The 24,337-nt window shown below is 40.6% G+C and overlaps 2 protein-coding genes and 1 non-coding gene across 3 annotated transcripts; 1 reads left to right on the top strand and 2 right to left on the bottom strand.

Annotated features, from left to right (window-relative positions):
- Nucleotides 1-843: 843 nt before the first annotated feature.
- Nucleotides 844-915, bottom strand: TRNAH-GUG (transfer RNA histidin (anticodon GUG)). The gene has a single exon. It is a non-coding gene; the product is annotated as a tRNA-His (tRNA).
- A 6,501-nt stretch (nt 916-7,416) lies between these two features.
- LOC115672255 (heat shock cognate 70 kDa protein 2-like) lies at nt 7,417-10,559 on the top strand. Its single transcript, XM_030594024.2, has 2 exons — nt 7,417-7,759; nt 8,666-10,559. Exons 1-2 carry the CDS (start codon nt 7,546-7,548, stop codon nt 10,399-10,401), a joined length of 1,950 nt encoding a protein of 649 aa, XP_030449884.1. The 5' UTR covers nt 7,417-7,545; the 3' UTR covers nt 10,402-10,559.
- A 5,432-nt stretch (nt 10,560-15,991) lies between these two features.
- LOC115672256 (uncharacterized) lies at nt 15,992-18,493 on the bottom strand. Its single transcript, XM_030594026.2, has one exon. The coding sequence runs from the start codon at nt 17,648-17,650 to the stop codon at nt 16,139-16,141; it is 1,512 nt and encodes a 503-aa protein (XP_030449886.1). The 5' UTR covers nt 17,651-18,493; the 3' UTR covers nt 15,992-16,138.
- Nucleotides 18,494-24,337: the final 5,844 nt, after the last annotated feature.

Raw genomic sequence — 24,337 nt, 5'->3', positions numbered from 1 at the left:
CATGTATGTTATTCCTTGATTATGATCAACATTATGCTTAATTTTATTAAAACTTGTGATGGTGCAATATTCCGATGACGTAATGTCATCATCAACGAGATTAGGAGTTGATTGCACCTATTTCAAATCACTCAATGGGCTAAAGTAAACGACTAGAACTTAACTGACTGATCGCCAAAATGTTTAGAACTCGTACTGCAGCTAAAGATACATTTGTAGACGGGATGGAGCTGTAATTTGGAACCTGCTTTTCACTATTATCACCACCAGCGCTTCAGGTCGAGCAGGCTAATGATTTGCTCAGGTCATCTTTCTAAGTGTCTCCAGAGCAAGATTCTTGATCCCCACAGAGGGACAGAATGTGAGGCAGGGAGCTAAAATCCAAGAAACAGTTCATTCACATGAGATGCAACTGAAGATGGTGTCAGGAGACAGTTTTCCTAACACAAAACAAATTTACACTACGGATTAAGTTTATGGAAAAAAAAAATTAGGTGACATAACGTCAAAGCTGTTGGTCTTTGACGATGGAACGTCTCATGGTTTTTTTTTTTCTTTTACTGGGAGAATTGATTGAATTGTTGCAAGCAGAACGGATTGAGTGCGCATTGAAAGAATGGGAAACCAAATTTTACACTACGAATTAAGATTATGGAAAAAAAAGTAGGCAACATAACATCAAAGCTGTTGGTTTTCGACGATGAAACTTTTAATGTTTTCTTTTTCTGGAAGAATTGATTGAATTGCTGCAAGCGGAACGGACTAAGTGTGATTTGCAAGTAAGTGCTGGAAATACATCCTTGCCACAAGGATAAAAAAATTAAACAAAAGGTCACTGATGATTGTGGCTGCTGGGATTCGAGCCCAGGTCTCCACGGCCACAACGTGGAATTCTTACCACTAAACTACAGCCACATGTCATAGTCATTTTTGGTTACAATTCTATTTTTTTTAAATGAAACAATGAAACCTTCTTTAAAGTATTTGTTTGGCTAGGCAAGTGAAACCTTCTTTAAGCAATCAAAAATTTTCCGTCAAAATTGTTACTTTTTCTTTAAAGTCAGGATTTAGAGAAAAGTGGATGATAATAAACTTTTAAAATGAATCGATAATTGGATTAAAATAGACTTACTTGGTAAATACTTTAAGTCTAGTCACAAATCTGCCCCAAATTTTGTTTTGGGTAAAAAAATCACTGAAATTCAATTTATTTTCAAAAATATACCTCCGTGATCCAGTTCCAACTTGACGTGGCACTTTCACATCGATAATAAATTCACATCAACAAAGTAATGAGGCGCTTTTTCAGAAAAAGAAAAGTTCAGAGCAAATTTAAACTGAACCTAAAAATTGGGTTTTTTTTTAAATTAAAAAAAATGTGGGGGTGGATTTGTTATCATCCCTAATTTTAATATCCTAGAACGGTTTTATTTTGAAGAATTTCAATAATTTTTATTAGGTTGGATTTGTTATGGAAGTGAAATTGTGACGTCGGCTTGTACCTATCGCCTCATTACTTTGCTAGATCTTGTGAGGGGACCCTAACTCGGCCCTACCTGCGAAGGCCGGGATGCCCTCACCAACCTCTAGTGAGGGCCGGCCTCGCGTTGAGAGGCCCCTCGCCAGATTCGGTGAGGGGACCCTCGCCTAGCCCTTGCTAGAGGCTGGCAAAGGTCGGGACGCCCTCACCGGCCTTTGGCGAGGGCTAGGCGAGGGTCCCCTCGCCAGATCTAGCGAGGGTTGGCCTCGCTGTCACGAGGCCCCTTGCCATATGGGCGAGGCCACCCCTCGCCAGATTCGGCAAGGGCATGGGCGGCTTCGTCTGGCCCTTGCTGGCCCTCGCCAAGGGCCGAGCTCCCTTGTGGCTAGCATGGGCATCCTGGCCCTCACCCTCATTAGCTGCCAGCGGCCTCCGCCAGTCATTGTGGAGGCTGGCGACTGGCGAAGGGAAGAGGAAGGGAAGAAAAAAAAAAGAAAGAAAAAAAGAAAAGAAAGAAAAGAGAACAAATAAAGAAAATGAAAAATAAAAGAAAAAACTAATAAAAAATCAAAAAAATCAAAAATTTATTTAAAATTTATTTTTAAATGTCCACGTCAGTACCGGTCGTGCCACGTAGGACGGTAGTCGTCTGTGTCAGCGATTTCTGGTTTAAATTGACAAAATGGACTGAATTGGTACCAATGTAAAAGTGTTTAGAACTAAATTAATTCAATTAGAAGGTTTAGGACTAAATTGGTATTAATGCAATAGGTTTATGACTTTTTTGATACTTTTCCCCAAACTTAAAGTATCGGTCATAATGAGTTTTAAAGTCAAAAGCCTAAAATAAATAAGTTTTAATGGGTCTAATATAAATCCACTTTCAACCCATTAACAAATAGGTCAAGCTCAGCCTATATTGGTCCTTCTTCGCTAGTCTCTTCTTTCTCCGTCTTCGATTTCATGACTCGTGACCTTCTTCCTTCGTTCGCTCTGCTTGTGCTATCGGTAGGTTTTTTTCAACCTCTGGCTTGCAACTTCACATTATTGTGACAAATTGCACTTCTAAGGAAATCAAACTTTCACCATCATCTTCACGCCCCCATCCATGACCCAACCCTCAAGCTCCCTCACTAACTTGACGAGTCAGATCCAAGGAGCAGCTCATTCTTCAAAGGTTATTCAAGGAGAAAAGTCTCTAAAAATGGATTTTGGATCGAGTCGGGAATAGATTGGTTTGTGTACGAATCACTAAATTTGGGGAGAATAACCAAAGTAGTCCTAAACTTATTGCAATTATGTCAATTCAGTCTTCAACCTTTTTTTTGTGTATCAATTGAGTTCTAAATCTTTTGTATTTGTACCAATTTTAGTCTATCTGGCCAATTTTAGCTGGATAGCGCTGACATGGACGCCAGCCGTCTTACATGGCGCGACCGGCACTGAGGTGGACAAAATTTTAATAATTTTTCGATTTTTTTTATTTTTTTATTTTCCTTTTTTTAGTTTTTTTCCTTCTCTTTCTTTTTTGTTTTTTTCCTCCCTTCATCTTTAACCTCTAGTCGGCCTGGTTGACTCCGCTGGCTGGGCGAGGACCTCATCGTCGCTGGGCGAGGCTCAACCTTGCCATTCCTCGCCCAGCGACGGCGAGGTCAAGCCTCGCCTAGTCTTTGATATTTAACATTTTTTATATAATTCAGGAATTAAGTTGAACACGTACAAAATTTTATAGACCACATTGAATAAACTGAAAGTACATGGACCATATTGCACATTGGGGCTAAAGTTTATGGCCCACATCGAATAAATTAAAAGTTCAATGACCACATTGCATATTGGATCAAAATTTATGGATTATTTGTATCATTTTCTTTTTTTCAGACAACCTTTAAAATATTATAATCTATATTAAAATGTAACTTCTAGAAGTTAAGTACAAGAAGTCCTTTTAGATGGACATTTAAATAATTAAAAAAAAAAGTTGAACAAGCTAACAACGCAGCGAAATTGCCCGGAAAGCCGCCTAACATGAGAAACAGGGTTAAATATTACATTTGTAACGAAATCCGCGTAGGATGACGAAAGGTGCTTGGGAATAGTCCACGAACTTGGCAATGAAGATGATCTCCGGCCTAGATTCTATTGAACTCAGGCCATTCTGTGGTGGGACGGGTCGCTTCCGGCGGGTGAAAATATGAGATTGTTGGCGATATCCGAGTCTAGAGGTCACGTCCAATCGCCGGGGAGTTGCACGGCGGTGAAGCCCAAGGAAGCCATTGATGTCTCTTCTTCTTCCTTTAGGCCCGCCTTTTCAATTTAATCGATAACTCGGTAATAGTCTTTCATTTACACTTTAGATAGGAAAAAATATATATATATTTTAAGCAAAGAAATCTCTTCGGGAGATGCAGCAAGAAACAAACAGATTAAACATCGATCCGAAATTGGACCCAAAAAAAAAACATCAATCCGATTGCTGTGCAAGTTAGCAACTAGTTTCTTAAGTAAATATAGGTTGCACATTTTTCTTTTCATGTGTATCTTCTAATTTCAACTTCATAAAAGATTCAATCGAAGAAATATGCACTACTTATTTGAAAGAAGTCGATGCATCAATTCAATTGAATTAAATTACATTTAGCTAAAGGTCGGGACGGATTAATATAAATCATATGAGATGGAGCGGTTCAACTTACCTAAAGATTGAGCACAAATTTACGGGAGTAAGACTAATGTGAAATAATAAGCTGGTGGAGATGGTGAAGTATGTCGATGAGGTAGTATGTGTGATTATATGAAAATGTTTAATGTCATCCTTTCATTAATTCAAAATAATGAAAACTGTTGATATGATTTCCACTCTATTAAGTTGGAAAAAAAGTTACACGTGAATTATCTACGTAGGATATTTATCTCAAATCAGGATATAATAATCAATGCCATCAAATATTTTTTTCTCATCTAAAGTAGATGGCTAACTGGACAGATATGTTCACACATCATTTTTGAAAATCTTACATTTATTAATAATTTAAAGACTACATTAAATAAATTAAAAGTCCATAAATGACATTGTACATTGGACCAAAATTCAAGAACCACTCCCGTCATTTTTTTCAATTTATAAATGAATCAATACCAAGAAAAACCATTAACTACACAAAAAATCTCAAACTGGCACACTTGTGATAGCTTTATCCAATTGGATTAATACCACGAAAAATTACAAATTGATACATCTGTGATAAACGGAGGGTAAAACTCCAAATTTATAAATCTGTTAATTGTCACGTGTAATCCAACTCAGTAATTTGACAGTAAAATTTAACGGAAATTAAAAAATGATGAATTTATCATAACCAATTTGGGGTAAATTTTTCACATGTATTATTTTGAAGTTTTTCGTGACATTACCCCTTAATAAATAAAAACCGGTGAAAATATGCAATTTTGTTTTTCGATTCCAATTATTTATTTTCTTTTTTTCCCTTTTTTTTTATTTTCTTTCCTTCTCTTTTTTTTTTCCTCCCTTCATCTTTAACCTCTAGCCGGCGTGGTCGACCCCACCGGCTAGGCGAGGACCTCATCGTCGCTGGGCGAGGCTCAACTTTGCCATTCCTTACCCAGCAACGACGAGGTTGAGCCTCGCCCAGTCTTTGGTATTGAACATTTTTTATATAATTCGGGAATTAAGTTGAACAGGTACAAAAATTTTAAGGACCACATTGAATAAACCGAAAGTACATAGACCACATTGCACATTGAGGTTAAAGTTTAGGGCCCACATCGAACAAATTAAAAGTTTAAGGACCACATTGCACATTGAACCAAAATTTATGAACCATTTGTGTCATTTTCTCTTTTTCAGACAACCTTTAAAATATTATAATCCATATTAAAATGTAACTTCTAGAAGTCAAGTGCAAGAAGTGCTTTTAGATGGACATTTAAATAAATAATAAAAAGTTGAACAAGCTAACAACGTAGCGAAATTGCCCGGAAAGCCGCCTAACATGAAAAACAGGGTTAAATATTACATTTGTCACGAAATCCGCGTAGGATGACGAAAGGTGCTTAGGAATAGTCCACGAACTTGGCAATGAAGGCTGCGTTTGGTCGTCCGGATTTCCAAACAGGATATGACTGGATAGGATAGGATAAGAAATCCCGGGATTTCTTCATATCCTATCCACTGTTTGGTGAACTACGGATTTAAAGTCGGATAGGATAAATTTTTTTTTTTTTTGCTATTCACGGGTCCGGAGGAGTCGGTGAAGGAAAAAAAGCCGAGAAATTTTTTTGGTGAAAGCGCACAAGGTGTGGGGATGAAGATGACGGCGAGTCGAGCATAGGGTTTCTGGAAAAATAGACATTAGAAATCCTATCCAGGTCTATCCCACCCCTCCTCTCGGATTTTTTTATCCGGGCTATATCCGGTCTATATCCGACCTTATCCTATCCTGGATCACCACCAAACACAGGATAGGATAAAACATATCCTATCCTGACTTTTATCCGGTCGACTAAACGCAGCCGAAGATGATCTCCGGCCTAGATTCTATTGAACTCAGGCCATTCTGTGGCGGGACGGGTCGCTTCCGGCGGGTGACAATATGAGATTGTTGGCGATATCCGAGTCTAGAGGTCACGTCCAATCGCCAGGGAGTTGCACGGCGGCGAAGCCCAAGGAAGACATTGATGTCGCTTCTTCTTCCTTTAGGCCCGCCTTTTCAATTTAATCGATAACTCGGTAATAGTCTTGCATTTACACTTTAGATAGGAATATATATCTATATATATATATATATCTATATATATTAATCATAGAGATCTCTTCGTGAGATACAGCAAGAAACAAACAGATTTAACATCGATCTGAAATTCGACCAAAAAAAAAAAACATCAATCCGATTGCTGTGCAAGTTAGCAACTAGTTTCTTAAGTAAATATAGGTTGACCATTTTTCTTTTCACGTGTATCTTCTAATTTCAACTTCATAAAAGATTCAATCGAAAAAATAGGCGCTACTTATTTGAAAGAAGTCAATGGATCAATTCAATTGAATTAAATTACATTTAGCTAAAGGTTGGGACGGGTTAATATAAATCATATGAGATAGAGCGGTGCAACTTACCTAAAGATTGAGCTCAAATCTACTAGAGTAACACTAGTGCGAAAATAATAAGCTAGTGGAGATGGTGAAGTATGGCGAAATTCTGTTATTTGTTGAATTTTTTGATTTTAATTTAATTCTAAAAGATTAAATATGTGGAGTAACAAATCAATAATGACGAATGACATAAATGATTTATGAAATTTGATTCAATATGTAATGTGGTCTCTAAATTATCTATAAATGTTCAATATAATCCTTAGACTATATGAAAATGTTTAATACTGTACTTTCATTAATTCAAGTTAATGGAAGCTGTTTGATGTGATTTTCAATCCATTAAGTTTGAACGCTGGACCAAAAAAAAAAAAAAGTTACGCGTAGGATATTCATCTCAAATCAGGATAAAATAATCAATATCATCAAATGTTTTTTCCTCGTCAAAAGTAGATGGATAAATGGATGGACACGGAACTCATTATTTTCGAAAATCCAACATTTATTAATAATTTATGGATTATGTTGAATAAATTAAAAGTCAAAAATCGACATCTTGCATTGTGCCGAAATTCAGAGACCACTCGGGCCATTTTCCGAATTAATAAATACGAACGCGTGAAAGTACGCAATTTTGTTTTCGATTCCGATGCTTAACGCGTCTTAGCGACTTCCATCGAGACCGACCAAAAAACAGACACGGACCGGGAGAAGTCTACGCCGCCGGAAGGGCCTGGCACAAGCCAATGAGATTCGAGCCACGGAACATTCTGGAAGCGCTCTCTTTCCTCCCCGAACCTCTACAAAGCCTCGTGCTCCGACCTCCTAGCTTCAAGCTTCGTGCCCTTCTTCGATCGCCTCCCTTCCATTCTCGTTCCTTCACGCGTCCTCCGTCGTCGGCGCAACCCTTAAGCTAGAGAGCGAGAGCGAGAGAGAGAGAGAGAGGAAGGCCACAATGGGCGGCAAAGGCGAGGGTCCGGCCATCGGGATCGACCTCGGGACGACCTACTCCTGCGTCGGGGTGTGGCAGCACGACCGCGTCGAGATCATCGCCAACGACCAGGGGAACCGGACGACGCCGTCCTACGTCGGGTTCACCGACACCGAGCGCCTCATCGGGGACGCCGCCAAGAACCAGGTCGCGATGAACCCGACGAACACCGTTTTCGGTAAGACCTGAGTTCTAGGGACCCGGTCTTTATGTATTAATATTGGGTTCCCTAGAGTGGTTTGTGGTTGGATCGAGGCTTCTTCCAAAGATGGTTGTATTAATATTCGGGCTTTGCTTGGACTCGGTGCATGTTGTTTTCCTGGCAGATCTAGGGATGTTACGGCGCGCGCGCGTCGTGTTTAGGAGTGCTCGTTGCGGTTTTTCTTCGTGATCTGCTGTAGCTCTGAGTAGTCGCTGTCTATTCTTTCCGGATTTGGCTTGTCTGTATTTTTTTTTTGTTTTTGTTTTTGGGTGTTGCTCGCAAGTTGACTCTTTTTGTTTCCTGGTTAGCTTACTAGGTTTTTGTACTCTTATCCTGCTGGCGAATCGCTATTTGTTGCTGCATGTGGTTTAAAACGATTGGTTTTTTCGTATTATGAGGTCTAGCCTTTAAGTTGCAAGCACGCGTGTTAAACTCGCCTGATATTTAACTGAGATTAAAGTACGGTGTAGGAAGAATAATTGCATTTACTCATGCTGTACGTACATGGACCGTATATATGGTCCGCCATCTGTAACGTGACGACTTTGTCGGGCAGTGATATTGGAATTTACTGTTTCAGAACCGAGCAATTTCGTAGGAGGGTAATCGGTTCGACCTCTTGTGCTTAAGAAGGAATTGACTTGGTATACTTCCAGATGGGTCTGCGCATTGTTCAACTTTAATATGAAGTGTTGGGTCTTGATGTTTCGAATCTTTTCTGCACAAATACGGGTTGGTGCTGTGAAATGTGGATTATTAGTTTCAAAGTTATAGTTAGCTTTAGACAGCTTGGTTCTGTAGGTGGGGATACTCTGTGTGCAATGGAATACTGCTGTACGTTTTTTGTTGCTTGGGTGATTTACACTTGCCTTTCCACTACAGATGCCAAGAGATTGATTGGCCGGAGATTCAGTGATGCCTCTGTACAGAGTGATATTAAATTGTGGCCATTCAAGGTCATTCCTGGGCCTGGGGACAAGCCCATGATTGTGGTCAACTACAAGGGTGAGGAGAAGCAGTTTGCTGCTGAGGAGATCTCTTCCATGGTCCTCATGAAGATGCGTGAGATTGCTGAGGCTTATCTTGGATTCAATGTGAAGAACGCTGTGGTCACTGTCCCAGCATACTTCAATGACTCCCAGCGTCAGGCCACCAAGGATGCTGGTGTCATCGCAGGCCTAAACGTGATGCGTATCATTAATGAGCCTACAGCAGCTGCTATTGCTTATGGTCTTGACAAGAAAGCAACCAGTGTCGGCGAGAAGAATGTCTTGATCTTTGACCTCGGTGGTGGTACATTCGATGTCTCTCTCCTCACCATTGAGGAGGGTATCTTTGAGGTGAAGGCCACTGCTGGTGATACCCACCTTGGTGGAGAGGACTTTGACAATAGAATGGTCAACCATTTTGTCCAAGAGTTCAAGAGGAAGCACAAGAAGGACATCAGTGGCAACCCTAGAGCCCTCAGGAGGTTGAGGACATCTTGCGAAAGGGCCAAGAGGACACTCTCATCCACGGCCCAGACCACCATCGAAATTGATTCCTTGTATGAGGGTGTTGATTTCTACTCAACCATCACCCGGGCTAGATTTGAGGAGCTCAACATGGACCTTTTCAGGAAGTGTATGGAGCCGGTTGAGAAGTGTTTGAGGGATGCCAAGATGGATAAGAGTACTGTCCACGATGTTGTCCTTGTTGGAGGTTCAACTAGGATTCCCAAAGTTCAGCAGCTTCTGCAGGATTTCTTCAATGGCAAGGAACTTTGCAAGAGTATTAACCCAGATGAGGCCGTTGCCTACGGTGCTGCTGTTCAAGCTGCCATCTTGAGCGGTGAGGGCAATGAGAAAGTGCAGGATCTCTTGCTGTTGGATGTCTCCCCACTCTCCCAAGGTCTCGAGACTGCTGGCGGTGTCATGACCGTGTTGATCCCTAGGAACACCACCATCCCCACAAAGAAGGAGCAAGTTTTCTCTACCTACTCAGACAACCAGCCTGGTGTGCTCATTCAGGTCTACGAAGGTGAGAGAACGAGGACCAGGGACAACAACCTGTTGGGTAAATTTGAGCTCTCAGGCATTCCCCCGGCTCCTAGGGGCGTCCCTCAAATTACTGTGTGCTTCGACATTGACGCAAATGGTATCTTAAATGTGTCTGCTGAGGACAAGACCACCGGTCAAAAGAACAAGATCACCATTACCAATGACAAGGGAAGGCTATCCAAGGAGGATATCGAGAAGATGGTTCAAGAGGCAGAGAAGTACAAGTCCGAGGACGAAGAGCATAAGAAGAAGGTCGAGGCCAAGAATGCCTTGGAGAATTACGCCTACAACATGAGGAACACCGTCAAGGACGAGAAGATTGGCGCCAAGCTCCAGCCTGCCGATAAGAAGAAGATTGAGGACACCATCGAGCAGGCCATTCAATGGCTGGACGGCAACCAGCTGGCCGAGGCTGACGAGTTCGAGGACAAGATGAAGGAGTTGGAGAGCATCTGCAACCCCATCATTGCCAAGATGTACCAAGGTGCCGGTGCTGACATGGACGCAGAGATGGACGATGATGATGGTCCTGCTGCCGGTGGAAGCGGAGCTGGTCCTAAGATCGAGGAGGTCGACTAATTATTCTCCATGGCTATCTTTATCTAGTGTTTCTTTTTGCCCCTTTTCTGTTATGTCTAGGATCTGCAAGCGCTTGGATGTTTATCTTGGCTTTTCTTTGTAAGTGTTTGTTCCCAAAGCGCTTGGATGTTCATCTTCATACTAGATCTTTTGTGCAATCGTTGGTGCCGCCATTCTTTAATCTTTGGGTGCAGTTGTTGTGCAAAGTTTGGATTCATTATCTCCCAACGGGCCTAGTTTGGAGACATTAACATACCTACCTCTATCTTTGCCTCACTCCCTCTAAAAACCAAGCCATGTTACTGAGGTAGCTAAAAGGGCCGGTCCATAAGAAGACGTGCGAGTAGAACACAATCATAACGGATGGTAAGACAGGCCGTGATTAGCTAGAAAAAAAATTGTTACAGTTATAAGCTGAGCATCAGTGAGGCGTAGGGGTGGTCCGGTCCAATGGAAAATGTTGTCCGAGGGTGGAACCGGACCGCCTGGATACTGATTTCACTTTTAAGAATCGAGAATTGGACCGATATTTTCAGGAAATGGATCAAACTGGCCGGTCCGGTCCGGTCCGAGCAGTTTGTTTTGCACACTCTAGTGAGGCGGAGACACCAGATACAACCTTTATTTAAATGTTAGATGATTTTATTTTTGTTTCTAGTTATAAATTGCAAAATCATGACTTTTTTAACAGTTTATTTAAATGTTCTTTAATTAAAAGAAATGTTTGGTTGCACCTAATGAGAAAATTTGTCATGTCTCACTTCTAATTTTATTTTATTTTTTCATTTCATTGTTCTCATAATACTTTTCATTCATAAACCATATAGTTGACATAATTATCAACTATACAGGGGAAGGGGCTTCCCCATTTTTTAGGTAACCAATTCCCTCTTATTTTTTCTTCTTAAATACCTCTACGGATATTACTGTAAGCTTCAAAGTTTCTAAAAACCACGTATGTATCGCTATTTCATTACTTCTGTCTCTCTTTTCGTTTTTCGTTTTTCATTTCTTCTCAATAAATTCATATTTCGCGACACTTATATTTTAAGATTTGGAAATTAAATAAGGATCTTTAAGTTTTTGATATTTAATTAGCGAACACACGCAGTTTTCGACGTGCAGAAATGCTAGTTAATTCAAATAGATTCGAGACACTATCCCTCGATGAAGAGGGATCGGGACTATTCATCGCTAACATACAAAGGACAAGATAATTGGAGAAAGTTGAAGGAAGTTGTACAATTGTGTAAATTTTAGCTAGACGCATATTAAAACCAGTATTAATTAATACACTTTTTTTTTGGTCGGAATTTAATACACTTTAGTAATTGCATAAACTTATTACCTACGAGACGAACTTTAAATTAAAAGGGAAAAAGGCAATTTCGAGATAACTTTTTGATGAGTGAACTTGAAGATAGTTTTAAAGAATCTCGAATAATTCCGTTGCGAAGGAAAAAAGAAAACACAAGTTCATAAATAGAAGAGATTTGTGATCTTTTGGTTCCAAAATTTCCTTTGATTAATCTAAAATTTTTCGTAGACAATCATTTTTTTTATGAGAAAAAGTCATCAAAAACCTTGAACTATGTCCGTTGTGACACATTTACTCCAAACTTTTTTTATGACACCAAAATCTCTAAACTATACCCAGTGTGACACATTTACCTCAAATTTTTTTTTGTGACACCAAAAACTCTAAACTATGTTCACTATGATGCATTTATCCTCCGTTTTGATTCCGTTAAAAATCCCTGTTAAAATTTGACGTGGCTCCAATGTGTTGCTAATGTGGCGCCACGTAAGCGTAAAGTCAGAAAAAATTAAAATAAAAGTTAAACCCAATCGCTGTTACTGTTCATCATCTTCGATGCACTGTTCATCGTCTTCAAGCGCTTGTCCATCGCTGCCCAGAGCCGCCTGGACATTCGGCTATGTATAATTCATCCTTTTTTTTTTCTTTACTTTACTTTTTTTTTCTTTTGTTGTAATCTTCTTCCTTGTTCCTTTAGGGTTCATCTTTCTGGGTAAATACCGCCATTTTTCCTCTAACTTCAATAGTCAAATACTGGCAAAATCAATCCATGGACTTCGCCACTTTGATCACCGCATCTCCAAACCTTGGAACAGAACTGGAAGACTGGCAAATAATAGCCAATGTTTGCACCGTCGTGATTCCAAGGCACATTCCATGATACGGCCAAATTCCGCGACTTCGAGAACAAGAGGGAAAAGGTTCAATAGCTCCTGATGTTTACTGGAAATGGGTTAAAGACATGGAGAGTAGCCCCAGTAGTGCAGAAGCTCGTGAGAAAGAGGAATAGAGTGACATGGACAGCTCGGCTACTCCATATCTCGGCGAGCTCGGCCCCAAGTAAAACACAAAATTGGGTTTGAGAGCGAGATCTTGTTCTTGAACATCGAGTAAGGCTCATGGTCACCGGACTGCTGCGACGACCTTAGAATCGAGGTGGCCCGAGCGAGCCCCCACGTCCTCGATCCTAGCTCGGGAAGCATGGACAACCTCGACCGAGGTCGTCGTCCACGGATGAGCACTTGAAGACGATGAACAGAGCATCCAAGACGATGAACAGTAACAGCGATTACAGTGCTTCGATAATTTTCTTTTTTAGGTTTAATTTTTATTTTTATCTTTTTTGGTGCCACATCAGCGACACGTTGAAGCCACGTCAGATTTTAACGGAACCCAAACGGAGGGTAAATGTGTCACAGTGAGCATAGTTTAGGGTTTTTGGTGTCACAAAAAAAAATTTGAGATAAATGTGTCATACTGGTCATAGTTTGGGGTTTTTTGTGTTACAAAAAAAAATTCTAGATAAATGTGTCATACTGGTCATAGTTTTGGATTTTTTGTGTCACAAAAAAAATTTGGGGTAAATGTAACACAATAGGCATAGTTCAAGGTTTTTTGTGGCTTTTTTCCCTTTTTTTTTTATTAATACAAAGATTTATATCAAGAAAATCCTATTTGTTGCATTTGTGCTAATTTCGTTCTAAACTTTTTAATTTTGTTAATTGAATTATAAACCTTTCAACAATTTGCCAATATAGTCAATTTGGTCAATTTTGACCGAAAATCGCCGACATGGACGCCGGGCATTCTACATGGCACCGCCAACGTTGACATGGACAATTTTTGCAATTTTTTCTTTTCGTTTTTCTTTTTTCTTTATTGTGGTCGACGATGGCTTGATGACCCTCGCCGGCTGGTGGTGAGGGCTACGACCCTCACTAAATCTGGAGGTGATGGAGGCCCTTGCCAAGTCAGGGAGAGTGACTCTCACCTAGGTGAGGCCGGTCCTCGCTTGCGTTTAGTGATGGTGACCTCGCCTAGCCTCGTTGAACATCGCCTCAAACTGGCTGCCGGCTAAAATAAAAGAAAAAATGAAAAAATGAAAAAAATGAAAAATGGAAAAAAAAATTAGAAAAATTTTAACAAATTGTCCACGTCAGCGCCGGCCGTTTCAGCACTGGCCATGCCACATATGACGGCCGAAGCTGACTGGATCGCCAAGTTAGTGTTTTCCGGTTAAAATTGGCTGGAATAACTATATTGACAAATCGTCAAAAGGTTTAGGACTGAATTTGCACAATTAAAAAATTTATGACCGAATTGGTACAAGTGCAATAGGTTTATGGCTTTTTTGTTTTTGGTAATACTCTCTCTACTTCTTTAATAATAGATTATGTTCACCGTCATTTTTGGAAAAAAAAACTGTTTTATACGCAACCATCTAAACCGCGTTTTCGCGAAAAGACCGTTTTCTCATCTCCGACAATAAAAAAAAGAAAAGAAAATATTTACACGAACGATGATGAAATGGCCTCTTAATAGCAACAGAAGTGGGAAAATTGCACCAAAACGGATGTGCTTATCCACCAACACCGACGATTTGACAAATCACATATCAGATTCAAAAAAGCAAACAACCCCCCCTCCCTCCTTTACTTTTGTATTTTTTAAATGCTTTCCTCATGTTTTCACCCCCCCGTCCCCACCAAAGAAGAAAAAAGAAGAGAAGAGAGAGCACATCAGCTGCAAATTCCAATTTACTTTTCCCCCTTTTTGGCTTTTGAATTTGTTTATTCTTTCTTTTTTTTTCTCAATTTCAGAGAGTCCCTCTCAGCCTCAGTGGAATCCACTCGTCAAATGGACAACACATCGCAACACAACAAAACTCCCGGAAAGGGGCAAAGAAAAGGGGAAGCGAGGAAAACAAGAGGAAGAGAAAAGGGGAGCGGAAGACAAGGACACCCACGATGCCAGTCCTCGGCCCCCCTTCTGGGACATCATCATCGTCGTTCACAGTCACCAGACGCCTTCCTTGACCTTTCTCCCACGTACGACCCACGACTCAGACCCTAGAGAGAGAATGAGAGAGAGAGAGAGAGAGAGTCAATGATTCAGGCTGTTTTGTCAACGTTTCCAGATCAGGTGGGCAGAGAAACCTCGAAAGAACCAGGAGTATTCACTGTGTGAATTATGAATGCGGGGCTGTTGTTCTGGTGCGCTTTATGGCCGCATGCATCATGCGGTCTTTGCCGAGGACTTAGGAGCAAGCCCCCCATTTTGGACCAGGTCCCTGTTCCTATGCACGCTAGATATCTATCGTGTTCTTCCCGTGATTGACCCGTTTCATGATAGGCCGAGATCGGTAGCGATAAGTACTGTGAGACTGATAAGTCGTGTACGTGTGAGGCACGATCCGTGCTTTGACCTGTGACTCGACTCATACGGCCGCTGTGCATGCTGAAACAACCACGTTGCAACAGCAGAAACGGGTCTTTGGTCATCTCTGCAGCAGTCTTTAACTTCGGACAATCTTTCTTCCCTAGCTAAGCCACCCAGAATGGATAACTACATGCTTTGTGTATTATTAATGGGAAGCTCGAAAGATTGCTACAGCGCATTGGGAGCGAAGGATTGTTACGGACGCCGGAGTCCGGATGCTTGCGCGTCGAAATGAGAAAGGCATGATGTGTCTACGGTGACATGCTCAGGTAGCAAAAACCAAATCCAACCTGCTAGATCAATCAAAGAAAGAAGCGAGACTATTGAAACTAAAATGTTGAAGATGCACAGAGGATGACAAGCAAACCCGAGTCTTCGACCATTCGCGAAGAAGTTCCGTGTAAGGATGGGGGAAAAACCTGGTTCTCAGGCGTGTTGGACCAATGAAAAGAACTCAAATCCCCAGTGGCGTGATATGAACAATTGAAGAACCTAATAGGAATCACAGCAACTATCCGGCGGGGGGGAGGAGCTGGGGGATGCAGTGTAAGGAACAACGTTATAGAACGTCTAAAACCAATCTGGTTACTTGAACTTGTTCAACTAGCCCCAGGCCTGCTAAATCTGCTAGAAGAACATGCCGCAGCGGTTCAAGTACCAAAGCCAAAAAGCGACAGAATGAACTGACTATTAGAACAAGATTACTTGCGAGTGGCTGCAACAGATCGGGATTAAAATCCCACTTCCGTTTGGTACGGAAGACCGACAACTTCAAGCATCTTTACAATTAAATGCGAGGAAAGCGATTAAACAGATATAACACATCCAACCAAGTAGATCTAACCAATAAAGGATAAATTCATTAAGCAGCTAAGGGAAATGCAAATTTCCTTTCATAGACTATGCTGTGGTACAATGTTAGTAAACAAATGATGCACCAAGAACAGCTATCAACCCTTCCAAATTACACCAAAAGAACTCTTAGGTCAGAACGAGATCGCTGCCTCCAAGATGAGGGCGAAGGCAAACACGGACCTCGTGCTCTTCTGGGCCAGTGCGGAGTTTGGGCACCATTATTTCTAGCAATGAGCCTTGCTCGTTGTAGTAGGCTTCTATATTGGCATCTTCGGGAATTCGAGTTGATAATGGAATCTCCCTCACAAATTCCCCAGAAGGGCAATGCTCCGGGGATGGATCTGTAAGTTTGAAAGTTCTGTCGTTCCTCCGGATGAACTGTGTTCGAGATGTGCTAACTCCAGATATCTTGATGATCCCATGAGTGGGAGAATTCCTCCAAGAAACCTTAACCTTCTGAAGATCCACGAAGGGCAAACTTATGATTATCAAATAACCCTCCTCATCCTCGTAAATTGTTTTTGCAGCTGTAACAGGCCCATAAACATTCTTCATGATCCCACTGAACTCATTTAACCATTGTGGTTCACTCAGGTGGAGATCCATATCAATAGTCCGATCCGAGGGAGGATTAACAGTCAAATATGTATCCTCCTCAAGTCCATGAGAGAAAAAGTCTTTCCTCTTCTTGCTGCTCACAGGTGATAAATCCATACCATCCCCATTACCATTGCTTGATGGTTGAGTAGACAAATTCAGTCCAGACCCATTAAGCAGCTTCTTGGACTGGGAATTAGAGGCACACTTAACAGGTGGAGGTGGCCTTTCGAGCTCAAAATCAATGTTGGGTAGATTTCTCCAAGAGCTAAAATCGCTCGCTTCAGATGGGATAGAGAAATTCGACTCCCTGCCTGTGAGTTCCATCCAACGCCTGTGGTCTTCCTCATCGAGACCCATGAGATTGGGTGAGGGAACAACTTCAATCCCGTGGATACACTGCGGATTAGAGAGACCCCTGTAATGCTTCCGCTGCATCCTATGAGATCTAACAAAACCCTTTTCTACGCTGAAGGGAAAGGGACGCTCACCTTGTCGAGAATGCCCGTTCATATAACTCCTCAGCTGCATCTTGCCCAATGCATTGTCGGGCCTCTCCTTGAATGCCCACATGTACATGTTCTCCATGTCATGCTGAACCATGAATATGTCAAGCTTGAGATCAGATTTATCGAATCCCGATACTCCGTTGCTGTCCCTTACAATCTTTGCCTTGGATTTATCATTCAACACGGGCTTAAAATAAAAGCTAAAGAAAAACCAAGCACCCCAAATACTATCCCCCCGCTTCGCACATTTCCGTCCGCCTTTAGGAATATTGAGCAAGCTCTCCGTCTCGTAAACTTGGGGACCAAGGCCCACATCAAGGATATCGCAGGGATCGGGATTCCAGGACTGCAGGGGAGGTGGGCTCCGTTCAACAGACAGGGGTAGGTTAATATCCGGTGGCCGCAGAATCATTTGGCGATTCATCTCCAAAACTGATTCTTCGTGAGAGGAGGAGCTTGAATCCATGGACAACAGAGTGGATGGGTGATGACTTTCCATTGATAAGGTTGTAAGGAGAGAAGAATCTCCCATTTCAATTCATTTTGTTTGTGGGTCTTCTTGCAGTTGGGCAGGATTTAAAAAGCTCCATAGTTGCACCTCAAAACAAAATTCAAACAACCTATCCGTGTACAACCACCTTCTTCAAAAACCAATTCCCAGAATAATTCCCCAGCTCAATCTATACTATACCCAACAGAAAACCAATATTCCGAAATAAAAAAATCTGACAAAAAAACCAATACTTTGCTCAGAGAAAAGCTAAGATTTTGGAGGTAATACAAAATCTATTGAACCTCTACCTAGAGACGGGGAGAGAGAGATTGGATTGGAAAGACGCTAAAGGAACACTATATCTAATCCTAGCCCAAGAATCTCCTGAAATCCCCCAAACAAAGGCCTGAAACACTGAATCAGTAGCATCAAATCCATCAAAAGTCAAACCTCTCTTGCCCTAATTCTGCCCCCACCCCCAATACCCACCCAGAAAAAGAGAACTCAAAACCTACCAAGACATCAAAACCCGAAAAAGAAGAACCCAACAAACAAAAACCAAAAAAGGGGATCCTCAGAGAAGAGTACCATTTGGGATGGTCATCATGGAAGCGAGCGAAAGAAGAGGAGAATGAAGGGTTCTGCCGACAACCATCACCACCAAACCATCAACACCACCCAGCTTCAGCAGCAGAAGCAAAGCAATCAGAGCTATTGCTGCCTCTAGGAATTGCTGCTTTTTTCTCCTGCGGATTCGAAGAGGAACAATGCGTACGGGCGTGTGCTTAAGGGGGTGTCCGCGTTGGGAGGGTGTGAAAGGGAGAACAGAGGAGCTCTTGGCCTCTTATTTAGTAGCAGAGAGATTATCGCGTAGAAGAAGCGGCCTGCACCAGATAATACCGACCGGGTTGGGCTACTGTTGCTCCGGATGTTAATGTAAACTAAACGGTGCACTTTTGTTGTTTTTGATTTTCGTGTGGAACTGTCTGTGCGTGTGAATATGTGCGTGGGGTCTCAGGTCAAAATGCCAAAAAGAAAAAGCTTTCTTCAAGTTTTTAACTGAGGGGGTATTCACGTTGGATTTGGAATATCAACTAATTTAATTGAGGAAAAATGACATAAATGGTCTATAAATTTTAAAAGTTTATACCTGAACTATAATTTATGGACTCGTTTGAACATATATCCAAAATTCAGGGACCACATTGTATATTGAGCTTAAGTTTATGGATCGCATTGAACAAATTAAAAGTCCATGGACCACATTACATATTGGACCAAAATTTATGGAGCATTTGTATCATTGTCCCTTTAATTGATTTATTGACCAATCAATCAATTTATTCAATATCTTCGATCTCCCTTGGCAGATTTTTATTTCGATAATAATTGAAATGAAATTTAACGTAATCAAACAGAGGACTTTTTTCTTCTGTATAGACTCATTGGAATGAAAAGGGATCGAATCGCTATTTGATTCCACCCCCCATTCCTCATATCGAATATGATCTCTCATTAATTATCTGTACAAGTTGAAATTTCAAATAGATCGCGTGCGCACAGTGAAATCCAAAGAACTCAAAAGCTCCGATTGAAATCACCACTACCAATTGAAGAAGGGGTCATTGCTTCTGTTCACTGAATTAGAAATTTCAGAAGGGAACTGAGGCAGAATATGTGCGAAAACCTTTGTTTGACTGATTAAGCAGATTATTATATGTTCCCCAATAGTTTAACAGAAAGGAGCAAGAGACGTCCCAGATATAACCTGTTTGGTTCAAATGTTTATCTCTCTGAAAGTTACTCCAGCAGTTTCTTGTTCAGGACGCATCCAAGGTGCCCCCACATGGCCTCCCAATAGAGAGGAAACGTGCCTGGCAGAGGACTATTCAAGACGTGCGACAGACTTAAACAGTGCCAAAGATTTATTCAAAGTGATCTCTTCTTTCCTTCCTTTTTTTTTCTTTTCCCTCCTTTGATCAATAGAATTAAAGTGAATTAAATAAAAGAGAGAATATGGAAGTAAGCCTCCCTAGGTTAGAGCTAGCTTGGGCGTGGATTGGTAGTGACACCCGGATGACTTTGTTCAATTATAATTTAGGGTTTAGGAAGGTGGGTCGAAGGATGCGCAGGAGGTAAAGATATTGAGATTTAGGACTTGGGGCTGAGGTATGAGAGGTTAAAATAAAGGTTTTGATTAGGTGAAATTGGCAAACTTGTGTTCATTGTTCCAATATTTATTTCATGTGAATTAGTTTGTTTTGTTGCTTCCACTGCATTGTGTCAAATACTAGTCACGAGGGCAAACCTTGAAAAACTGACGCGTTAGCGACTTTCGATAAAAAAATACAGTCAATTAATGACATGAAAGTGTGGAAGACTTCAGATTAGTTCTCGCATATACAATGACCATATCAAGAGAAATGCTAAAATATACAAAAAAATAATTTTTATGAAAGTTTATATACTAAATGATGCGACTACTTTGGTGTTTGATGTAAAGCAAAATACTTTGTATGTGACTCCTATATTACTGGAACGGCAGAAATATTAATTAACAATGACACGGCCATGTGATCTCCTCTTATCCAAGTAGCAATAGATCCTTTGCATGGCTCTTCCAAGTTCCAATGGAAAGCGTTTCTTCCGTGTTTGGCGGCCGTTGATCGGCCAGTCAATCGTTGGCTCTTGCATTTTGCTCTTATATTGCAATATGAAAGTAGTAGGGGCACGAATAAAAATAACAAAAAAAGAAATTAGGGCTCTGTTTATTTTGTGAAAAGTGAATAATAAATGATCGATTGTATCATTTGAAATAATTAGTCAACGAAAAATATTTTCATTATCGACAATATCGCGCTGCGTTTTTTTTTTTCGGGCTTCGCGGGCTAAGGAGGTATTTCCGTGTAAGGGTTTCTCCCAGACTATACCTCACGTGACGGTGGATGGTAGTTTCCTATTTGATCTATGTTTTTTATTTTGGAGTCGCCACTAGTCATTATTGGTAGGTTGACTAGAAATCTAATCGGGGTATGGGAGAAATACCACGATTCTACGAACCAGAGATTCTGAGTACAGGGACTTGGTTACGCTAATGATCCCAAATTGAGATCCCTAAAGCTCTTTCGGTACCTAAGAACGATACAATGTCTAACGTGTCATGCAAGTTTCCGAGTCTTACCCCTAATTCTATCCATTCTAATTGCTGGGAAAATGAATCAAGAATTAAATACGCAATCAAGGCAAATTAAACCAAACAATCCTAAATTGTCTCTAAAACTAAAAATCAATCAAAACATCCAAATCCTAATGAAGCCATAAATGCTTGTTCATTTTATGATTTGTGTCTTTTTAGGGTTTTAAGGTTTTTTAGGGGTTATAACCCCTGAATTTGAGATTTTCTAAAAATGCCACTTGGACACTTCAAAAAATTCAAAGTTCACTAACCAAGGTTGGCCACAGTATTTTTGAACCATTTTGTGAATTTTTGAAATTTTTGATTTTTTTTTGGAAATTGAATTTCTGAGAATTTCATTAACCGAGAATTGATTTATATGATTTTCTGAAAATTTTTACGAATTTTTGAATTTTCCAATTTTTTTAGATTTTCTGAATTTTCTTACATTTTTTTATTTGTATTTTCTGAATTTTCTGGATTTTTATGAATTTTCTAAATTTTTTTTGAATTTTTATTACATTTTCTATTTTTTTCTTGAATTTTCCGAATTTCTGAATTTTTTTTAGATTTTTCTGAATTTTTTTTATTTTTTATGACTTTTCTAATTTTTATTAATTTTTTAAAGATTTTTTAAGATTTTTTTAAATATTTTTGAATTTTCCCGCTGGGAAAATGAACCGAACTGGCCTGGTTCGACCCGGTTCGGCTTGGCCAAACCGGGCCTCGCCGGTGCCTGTCGCCGATCACTTCCTCCGGCGGGCATGACGCCAAAACGGCACCGTTTAATGCGTTCTTCATTGGGGCATTTGGTCGAGCACCTACTGTGCATGAATTCCAACCTAATGTTTTCGAGGCCGCCACTTCAAGCTCTTCTCCAGCGACCTTCCGGCGAATGTTTTGCCATTTCTTTTGATCCATTACCAAGCTCATATGTTCTAATACTGATCCAGCCTAACCAGAGTGCCGCCGGACGTTCGCCGGTCTAAAATCCTTAACTTGCAAACCGTTTTTGGTAAGCTTTTCCAGAATACAAATCTTAATCCTAACCGTCCTAGCCTTCTATGTCGATTCTAATAACAAACAAAAACATCAAGCAAGGTTGAGAGAGACTAACTTGAGTGACCTAAGGTCACGGCAATACTCCGGCGAGGTTCCTCGAGCTCCGGCGAGTTGGTTCATGGGGTGGCCGACTCGATTTTAATGCGTTTTCAATCATCAAAAGTGCAAACAAACGATAAAAATGAAATCAGAACATGTTTTGAGCATTAAACGTAACAAAATCACGAAGAAACACACAAATTTGAGCTAAAACTCATTCTGGAAATTCTGGAAAACAGTGATCATGATCAAAGTTTACCTTTTTCGTTCGATGATTAGATGGAGTTTCTGAGACGATCCACAACCGTGGAACTGTTCCCTAACACTTGATCTTCAACCTAGTAGCTTCGGATTCGCCGGAGTGTCTCTCGGCACACCGGACGAAGTTCGTTTTCAAGACTTCGCGATCAATTCGTTCGACTGGAATAACTAGGGGAGGGTCGCGACCTATCCACGATTCGCCGAAGTTCCGCCATCTATGGCAGCACCGGACACTCGTGAAGGGACCCTCGACCCTCTCTCTCTAGATCATTCTTTTTGATTTCGCTCCTTTCTCTCTCTCTTCTCTCTCTAGCATTTCACCGAGCACCTTCCCCTCAATGTTCAGTTTTTTCTTCGTTTTTGTAGCTTGATTTCCGTCCAAAGTTTGTTATTTACCAACCTTGAATCGGTTGGGATGATTCCCTGGCGCCAGCTGGATATTCTCTAGCTGGCTAACTCGAATTTCACGTGCTAAATAGACCGGGGAAGGTTCACGAAGTCGCGGGTTTGAACTGTAATTTTCTGGGTTTATTGTGCATTTTGGGTGAGTCGGGCGAAGAAGATAGGTTGTCGGGTGGGTCGGGTCGGGTTGACCCGGTCGACCCGGTAATCCCGGTTTCGACTAAAAATTCAAATTGAGCTCGATTTTGACCTAATTTTCAAAATTGAATTCCTCATCACATTTTGAACTCAAATATATGATTTTCCCCAATTTTGTCATAATCATGTTCGAAATTTTTAAATTTTTATATTCGGGTTAATAGGGTTTTGTTCAATTCAATACCTTAATGACTTGATTAGGCAAAATTGGTGCCAAAATTGAATTACCCACGTCATATTAACCCTAGAAATGATGGTCTCATGGTTCGACAATTTCGAATTGGGCACAATTCCCAATTTGGGTTCAAAATTCCTAATTTTCAATTGAATTTTGGGGATTTTTTTATTTCTATGACAAATTGTACAATTGGACCAACCATTATGTAATTCAAGGTCCCAGAATTATTTGTTGTGAGGACACTATAACTTGAAAATGACTAGAAAATATTTAATTGCATTTTTGGTTCAATTCGGGTTTAATTTTGCCCAATTTTAGGAAAAACACATACCCGATTGATATTTTCCAAAATTGATGATGTATTTATGAAATTGAATTTAAAATAAGACTAATGACTATTTTTATGGAATTTTTTGATTCCATTTGCTATTTTTCTTGATTTTCTCACTTATTTTGACTAAAAGAAATTAAGGAAAAATGCAGGAAAATGTTAAAAAATTTATTTTTGGTCTAGAAATAGGTTTCTAGGCTTGGCCAAGATTCCTAGTCCTAATTTTGAGATTTTTGAAAATAGAAAAAAATGAGTTAAAAATCAGGTGTCAACAACTGCCCTTCTTTGAGATTGAGCTCGTTAGAGGTTGATCTCAAAGATAAGGTGACACCTGAATTTTTAGTTGACTTAATGAAAATTTCACAACAACTGATTAGGGATCCTACATTTGAAATTCGTGATCTAATCCAAAAGTTTTCTTTTTTGAACACATTTTGAGAGGTTCTTAATGATTGAGGGAGAGAAACTTACCTGTTTGTGAGCGTCTCTTTGCTGCTTATCCAAGAGTATGAATTAATGACGGTGATGATTATGATGATTATTATGATTTCGGGGTTTAAGGATGAACCCACGAACCATGAACACCTGAGGCTCTTCGCCTAAGGATTTGGAAATTTGCCTAGTGGTTCCTCACCAGTAGGACTTTAAAATTTGCCTAGTGACTCCTCGTCAGTAGGACTTTGGAAATTGCCTAGGGGCTCCTCGCCTGTAGGACTTTGGAAATTTGCCTAAGGGCTCCTCGCCTCTAGGACTTTGGTAATTTGCCTAGTGATTCTTTACCAGTAGGACTTTGGAAATTGCCTAGGGGCTCCTCGCATGTAGGACTTTGGAAATTGCCTAGGGGCTCTTTGCCTATAGGACTTGAATTTACCTAGGGGCTTCTCGCCTGTAGGACTTTGGAAATTGCTTAGGGGCTCCTCGCCTGTAGGACTTGAATTTGCCTAGGGGCTCCTCGCCTATAGGACTTTGAATTTGCCTAGGGACTCCTCGTTAGTAGGACTTTGGGAAGGCTTTAAACAATGAATGCCTTGACCATGAGATATGTGATTTTGAGGTTTCACTAACCTTTGTATGGTTTTT

This window comes from Syzygium oleosum, unplaced genomic scaffold (genome assembly GCF_021117445.2).
Source record: "Syzygium oleosum isolate NSW1041296 unplaced genomic scaffold, Sole_v2.1 Sole_v2.12, whole genome shotgun sequence".
Taxonomy (NCBI): Eukaryota; Viridiplantae; Streptophyta; class Magnoliopsida; order Myrtales; family Myrtaceae; genus Syzygium; species Syzygium oleosum.
This window is presented reverse-complemented; position numbering and strand designations above follow the sequence as displayed.

Coding starts and splice junctions, on each gene's coding strand:
- LOC115672255 (XM_030594024.2), top strand. CDS start 7,546: ATGGGCGGCAAAGGCGAGGGTCCGGCCATCGGGATCGACCTCGGGACG. Junction 7,760..8,665: donor CCCGACGAACACCGTTTTCG/GTAAGACCTGAG, acceptor TTTCCACTACAG/ATGCCAAGAGATTGATTGGC.
- LOC115672256 (XM_030594026.2), bottom strand. CDS start 17,650: ATGGGAGATTCTTCTCTCCTTACAACCTTATCAATGGAAAGTCATCAC.